The sequence below is a fragment of the Gobio gobio genome (assembly GCF_949357685.1).
Source record: "Gobio gobio genome assembly, chromosome: 15".
Taxonomy (NCBI): domain Eukaryota; kingdom Metazoa; phylum Chordata; class Actinopteri; order Cypriniformes; family Gobionidae; genus Gobio; species Gobio gobio.
In genome coordinates, this window is record NC_137108.1 from 5,931,143 (window position 1) to 5,939,068 (window position 7,926).

Consider the following 7,926-nt stretch of genomic DNA (forward strand, 5'->3'; position numbering starts at 1 on the left):
GGAAGGTAGTTCATATATTCATTCATTCATCCAATTCAATGTCATATATTTTAGTTCCACACAACTGGGAACTAACAAGCACCCCCCAGTTTCAGTAAATGCAACACAAATCATTCATGTAAGCCCAACACAAACTGAAGTAAACTTAAATTGTACATATATTTAAGTAGATTGAATACAATAAAATTGAGTTCAGACAAAATGTATAGCAATTGTGTTTTCATTTAATTTAAGCAATTTGAAAAAGCAGCAAAAAAAAAAAAAAAATCAGTGAGAGAGGACCCCTGTAGACATGTGAAAACAAATAATATGATTACACCAAATTACATTTTTAAAGTAATTTAATCAAAACCTGAAAACATTATAAATAAAAAAGTGCTATTTTTTTTTTTTTTTTGCTATCTCGAACACTTAGGGGAAATTGGCTAGTTGCCATACTTTTTACTCCAGTTAATATTTCTTAGCACATGCATCAAAGTTTATTGATCAGTACAAAAGCTATTGAACATTTCTGCCAGTTCAGGGACAGTTCATTTAACACATGCTGACCTTTTGTGACCCCTCTATGGGATAAAATGTCAGAATACAATTCACTATTGAAATGCCTTTTCAGCAACAATTATAGTCAAACAATTATATAATAAAAATCGAATGTAAGGATACCATTATTTTTGCAGAGAAAGTTTAAAATATATAAATGTAAAACATGTGACAACTTGCCCCTTGTCCTGAGCACACAGTTCAGCCTATTTTATAGTTGTCTGAATGTATTTAAGTGTCCTTTTTATTGTGTTCACTTCTCACTCAGCAGATATTGCAAAATTAAGTTAAGATGTTGAAATTTAAAACACTGAAAAACGGATGAGTTTTGAACTAGGTGTTGGAAACCAACATGCACAATTTTAGACTCAAAACCTTATAGGTACTGAGATGTAGCATTAATGGTTCCATTAAGAACTTTAAACATCCATAGAATCTTTCAATTCCACAAATGGTTCTTTAGATTATTAAAATGTTCTTCACATGAAGAAAACAACTGTTCTCTTAAGAAAGGTTCTTTGGGGAACCAAAATGCATGGCATCTAAAAAGTCCCCCTTTGGAACCTTTATCTTAACCCTCTGGTTCTGTTCGGTAAATTTTGAACTAATCTTTTTTTTGTGTGTGTTTTATAATTTTTTTTTACTTCATCGCAGGGCCGGCCCTAGCATTTTGGGGGCCCTAAGCAGATTTCAAAATGGGGGCCCCCATCCTCCAATTTACACAACATTGTCATCTTACACAGATTACATTAGAATGCTGAGATAGGGACAATATGACAAGTTAACAATAAAATGTTGTGCTTGAATACATATTTTACTAATATGTGTTTAGACACAATATGCTAATTACAAGCATAACTAAGAAAACTTAAAAACGGTGCAAAGTCAATTGTCTTAAATTGCTCCCGCATCAATCATGTAAACTGCATTTATGACAAAGAACTACACAGATATCATAATTGATCAATAAATGCACACATGTTGTCCTCTGCTTTTGATGCTGGCACTGTTACCGATGGAAGAATAATGCAGACTAAGATACGGGGAAATAGGTTTTCATATGAGTTTTAAATGGGTTAAAACCCTCCTTAAATGGGCCTAGTGAAGCCCCTGATGATATTCTGATGCACGCAGGCTTTCCACAAATCTTCTTTCATTTTTTCCCCTCTTCTCTGCGCCAGACTGATAGTGCTGCCTTTTCATTTTTAAACAGTGTGCAATTTACGCTAACACACATGATTGACAGCCAGGAGACACATGATGACGCGCAAGCAAACTTTATCTGAACGCATATCACGGGGCCCCCTAGTGGCCATGGGGCCCTATACAACCGCTTATATCGCTTATTAGGCAGGGCCGGCACTGCTTCATCGGAATGGTACAAAACTTGGTAAAGGTTTTGGCACACAAAGAAATGGACATGATTTGAAAAGGTTAAATGGTCCTGAAAAAAATATTCACACTTGCATTGTTCGGTCAAAAATGAGTGTATTGGAAATGAATGGGAGACCAATTTCATCTATTGGAAACGTTTGGTACTGCGCCCAAACAAATTCTTACTGAAAGCTCATTTTGTGATTTACCAACCTCACATTTGGAATACAGCTTGTTTAGATTCATGGATTTGAGTAAAATGGGTTTTGGAAAATATATATTTAATGTAAAAATTGAAAAAAAATATTTTTGTGTATTTTTCACAACAATACATGTAAAATGTCATAACTTTTTTCAAGTTCACTTTAAAAAAAAATCTTTTTTCACTTCAGCAATAAAGTGTCATCTTTGAAAGAGACCAAGCTTAAAGGGTTGCTTTAGCGCAGAGAAGATGAATGTGTATTTAAATTGGGTCATTTATGTTGTAGAAATGTGAAATAATTTTTGAATTTGGTGCCTTCTAGACTGAGAAAAGACAGAACATGTATTTTTTGCGTTATCAGATCGCATATGGAAGCTAAACTTTCATGGGAATTAATTGAAAAGTTTAAACACTCACTTTGCTCCGCACCGCTCCGTTATTAATGCCCGATCCGAGCGCATTTACATTCTGTGAGTGAGTGTTACTTAAGTTACGTTTTCATCGGTTTTATTTAAAAATAGACATATCTGATATTATTTTAATCTTTTTTATAACAGTTGAGTTATTTTATGCTGATCTACATTTCTAAAATCTGATTTAAATGCCAGTTGTGCAGGTGGGGCATGTTGTCACACTATTCTATAGTTTTATGAATTCTATTGAGAAACCACGAGAAAGAAGTGAATAATGACTTGAGCGTCAATGTTCAGAAATTATTATGTTTTGAATTATACCGTATAGCTGTGTTTTGTGGTGTTTGTTGTCAAACTCCAAAAAAAAAAAATTTTTTTTCAATTATTAAATATTCCATTCTTTTATTTGTAAAAGTTAATAATTGTATTCTATTGACAACATATTTTAGCTTGTCTTGGATATTGGGGCATGTTGTCACATTTCACTTCCATTCTTTCGGGTTAAATTAAGAAAAAAAGGTATACACTGTATTAATGAAACAAAACCACATAATTGTACTAGACATGTGTGAAATGAATGTGGGGAAAATAAATACTCTGAACCCCAAGTGGATTTACACAAACTGAGAAAGTCAAAAACTTTATTTACTGCATAAATATAATTTTGTACCATACAATCCCCTAAAAATACAAAATGTAAAATTAAAAACATTATCAAACAAAAAAATAGTACAAACATTTAATCAAAATAAAAACGAACAGTACCAGATCGGGTTAAAGACTGTCCATCCTAAGTGTGTGAAATGATCTTTCTGAGCCCACGTGATCGCCTACTGTCATCTGAAGTGTACAGTGGTCTCGTGAAGTCTCCTACCCCTGTAGACGAGCTGAAGCCGTGAGGTGAAGGAGCGCAACTCTCAGCCACACACTGACGCGCTACCGTGCGCTCGGTCACTGCGCTCCCCCGAGCGCGCACAGACAGCACGTCCGCGGAAGCGCACAGGACACACGCGTAACTGATGGAGCAGATATACGACGAGCTGCTGAGCAACTACCACGGAATAAAGAGCGAGTGCGAGACCACCATGCGCCTGGAGGAACCGCGCGCTCTGCCATGCTGAGCATCTCCATCACTCTCCTGCTGGCTCTGACCGCTCCCGCCCGCTGCTCCCACGGCTGGAGCGACGAGGACCTCCTGCTGCCGCCCATCAACTCCTCCGGCAGATTCCTGGCCAGCCTGGAAGTGGATGTGGGCTACTCGAAGAGATCCGTGGAGGAGCCCGAAGCCTCCTCGCAGTGCAACGTGAGCGTGGAGAGACTCCCCACCAAACTCGTGGCGCGCTGGGACAGCAACTTCGGCTTCCAGTGCGACGTGCTCATCTACACCACCAACAACCACGGCAAGGCGTTCTTCTCCGCCGCCTACAACCGCGCGATCTCGCCGGTCTACATCGAGCACCTGGGCGTCACGGGCGGCCAGCAGGAGTTCCGCCTGTGCGTGGGATGCGGTCTGTCCCGGTACCGGAGATTCAGACGGGGCAGGTCGGAGGGCCAGCAGACGGGCGACTCCGTGCATTTCTGCTGCGTGGATTTCGCTCTGGACGAGCTGAAGGGGGACCGGAGCTGGAGGCTCAACCGCAAACCCATCGAGTCCACTCTGGTGGCTTGTTTCATGACTTTAGTCATCATAATATGGAGCGTCGCTGCCCTCATATGGCCGGTTCCCATTATCGCGGGATTCCTGCCCAATGGAATGGAGCAGAGGAGGCCGAGGTAATAGGATAGAAACGAAAGGAGTTCCTAAATTAGTTGACTTGCCAAACATCTTGTGCTTATAGTGGCAAAACGTATGCTTAAACTCTCGTGTTTGAAATGCCTATTATCTCCTGGATGGACTGAGATGTTTGACTAGATTTGCTTTTATAAACTGATTGTAATAGAAATACATCATGCGTGATATTCAGATGTCATGTTTGTAATGTTTTTATCTAAAGATTCCTGACCTATTTCAAGTGTTTATAGCATAAAATATGGCGTGTCTCAGGAAAAACAAAGCTCTTTACTATGCGTGTAGATGCATTTTGCGACTCTAGTTGGTAAATTACTACGATAACACAAGATACACTCTTCAAAATAAAGGTTCTATATTGCCATTGATTGCCAAAAAACTCGGCCACACTTTATTTTAAGGTGTCATTGTTACAGTGTAATTGTATATTTAAATACTGGGTGATATTAATTAACCACATGTACTTACTACAGGATTAGGTTGAGGGTTAGTTGCATGTAATTATGCATCATTTACTGTTATTACTATGGTAAGTATGGTGGGGCTAAAGGCACACCTTAAGAAAAATGTGCTTTTCACTTCTCCTATAGTGTATGATATACAGAAAAATATATCTGTTTGTATTGAACATTTATGGAGCAACAGAAGTGGTTATTTTATTTCAAAATCTTAAAAATGTATGGGGTGTCAAGGGAGGCCTTTACTTCACACACAGAGCAAAAGGTATTGATAAAAGTATTGATAGAAATACTGCTAGCTAAAATAATGTTTTTAATAATGTCTAAGTTAATAGACAGTTAATCACTTTAGCAAAGTTTGAACTATTTTCTGTTTTGATGACTAAAAGAATACATTTTTGATCTGTCATTAAAATATGTTAATATAGAAATATATCTGAAAAATATAGAAACAAAATCACTTACAAAAGTAAAGATTCTGAAAGCATTGAAGGAGATCCCATAATAATGTAATATAGATTTACAATAGTAACAATACATTATATTTTATTATATGATATGATTAATATCACATTTTTAAATATGATGGTTTCATTATAAATGTGGTGATTATCTTTAAGATGGACACCCAATTTAATATATGAGATTTCCCATCTGAATCTAACCATGTCAACAAATGGAAAAGTCAGCGGCTGCTTATTGTCATGTTAAATATTGTGCCTTTTGCCCCAACATATTCTTCCGTTATTGAAAAAGTGTTGCTTTAATTACCTTGAACAAAGCTGACAAACATTAACAAGACCTTTGTTTCAAAATATATTCAATACGTTTAGTGATTCTTATTTGCTACTTATATCTATTTTAAAAACATCAAATATTAGATCAAATGAGTGCAGAATCATCTTTGAGCTGCTGTCCGCAATCACATAAAATATCAGGCAAATTTCCTCAAGCATCTTGAAAGTTTTGGAAAGAGCTGAGGCAAGTTTTTGTGCCATCTAGTGGTTTAGAGGAGAATAAAATCAATGGAGCCTTTAGCCCCGTTGTACTCTACATGTAACATACAGCTCTGGAAAAAAATAAAAGACCACTTAACACTGAGTCTCTTATTTTTTCCAGAGCTGTATGTAAAAAGGACACTGTAAAATAAAGAGTTACCAAAAACTCTTTTGAAACCTTTATTTTTAAGAGTGTTGCACTTGCAACAGATTTCTTGTGTTTGTATTTGTATATAATAAAATGTGATTGACATTAATGTTGAAAACTCAACTTTAGCTTGAGCAACAAGGTGACAGGCAATCCATTTGTAAACAATGAAGTGAAGAAATTTGTATAAGGTTTATACTTTGTAGATCTGTCATAACTGTTATTTGTAGTATCAATAAATTCATAAAATATTCCTTTGTGGAGGTTTTGTAGCTGGTCTCAATAGAGGCACATTCACTCTCTCTGTATTTTTTTCCCAGAGTTTACAGCAAGGAGACAAAATCTACAATAAAAGTAGCTGAAAGCGGCAAACAGTCCAAGATTGACAACCGTCTTTCCAAATATTATGTGTTTTTACTGCAAAGTCATATTGTAAGTGATGAAACAGCTCAAGAAATATAGTAGTTCTGAAAGAGACAACTGTCTTCAAGAAAGCCATTCAAACTGGATAAAGAATAGATGTATTGTCCTCTTGTGGTCAACATTAGTAGCCTTACAGCCTCTCATCAGTCAATCACGTTGAGATAAATATATGCCATCAGCATTATATGAAAATGAGCTGTTATGAGCACGTGATGTTTGTACATTGCATTCACACAGTGTGTGCTAATTAGTCATTATGGGCCACACCAACAAATACATCGCCTAAATCTCCACAAGTCAAGTCACCTTTATTTATACAGCGCTTTTTACCATGCCGATTGTTTCAAAGCAGCTTCAAAGTGTTAAACAGGAAAATAATGCAACAGAATTTGATTCGGCCGTACAGCCGCTGATGTCATCAGCTCATTTAAATGATCATACAGTGACAAGTTAATGAATCAAAATGACTTTTTGACTGGAGTATCTTGAGACGTGCAAATCAGACAAACGGCGAGGGCGTTTTTCAGAAAACCAGAATGGCAGACATTCTTTTATAAATAGATTTTTTTTTTTTAAACAAAAAATGATGAGCGATGATCTCTGTGAACCACAAATCATGCGGATTTACTGAGATTGAACAAGTGACTTTGGGTTTTACCTCATCTGATATCTGATCGGTTTCATACATGTGTTGACATTTTAATGAGACATTTGTGCAATTAAAAAGAATAGGCTAATCTAGTTAGTCTCTTATTGACCTGGGCCCGTATTTATCAAGCATCACAAAGTGCCATTTTAGTCATATGTGCTGAGAATTCATGAAATTTACTCCTACTTTGAAACTTAAGTAAAGCAAGTTATCACATTTCTTAAAGCTAAGGCCTAGTCCACACGTACATGGGTATTTTTATAACCAGAGTTTTTCCTCCGTTTTAAAAAACAATCGTGTCCACACACGCATGGTTTAAAAAAAATCTCTGTCCACATGAAAACGCGAAACCGCGCTATGATTGGCTGCCTGATTTCCACATGGGTCCCATCCACGGCACGGGATGCCATGGGCTCAGTGAAACCCTTCTACAAGTTTACTTTGGACTCAGTGACAGGAGCCAAGTGGACTGAAGCTTCACACACTTGCTTTACTATGTTGTATTATTGCTGTTCTGCAATACAATGAGATAACTGCACATGTATCTGTATACATGTGATAAGCGCTGTTAGCAGAGTTATTAAAAGCTACGTCCGCCATTGCATAGACTCCACTCATGTAAACAAAAGCGATAACAGATCACAATCTGACGTCAAACAAAGGAGAGAACGGCGCACACTTCGACTTAACAAGCCGAAATCTCCAGTTTAACCATCTGCACGACAACGCTGTAACCGGAGTTTCTTAAAATCAGTTTTCAAAAAAGTCCGGTTTCAGTAACCGGATACTGCGTTTGCGTCTGGACGAACAGCCAAACCGCATTGAAAAAGCTGCAGTTTTGAAAATACCCGTGTTCGTGTGGACAGGGCCTAAGAATCACTTAGGAGTTAGGAGTTGCCAGTAGGGGTTTGTGATGGCGCTGAGGAGATAGA

General features: G+C 37.4%; 1 protein-coding gene across 1 annotated transcript; it reads left to right on the forward strand.

The window, feature by feature from the left end:
* Positions 1–3,643: 3,643 nt before the first annotated feature.
* tmem158 (transmembrane protein 158) lies at positions 3,644–4,306 on the forward strand (the record flags this gene model as incomplete). Its single annotated transcript, XM_079836202.1, has 1 exon — positions 3,644–4,306. One exon carries the CDS (start codon positions 3,644–3,646, stop codon positions 4,304–4,306), a length of 663 nt encoding a protein of 220 aa, XP_079692328.1.
* Positions 4,307–7,926: the final 3,620 nt, after the last annotated feature.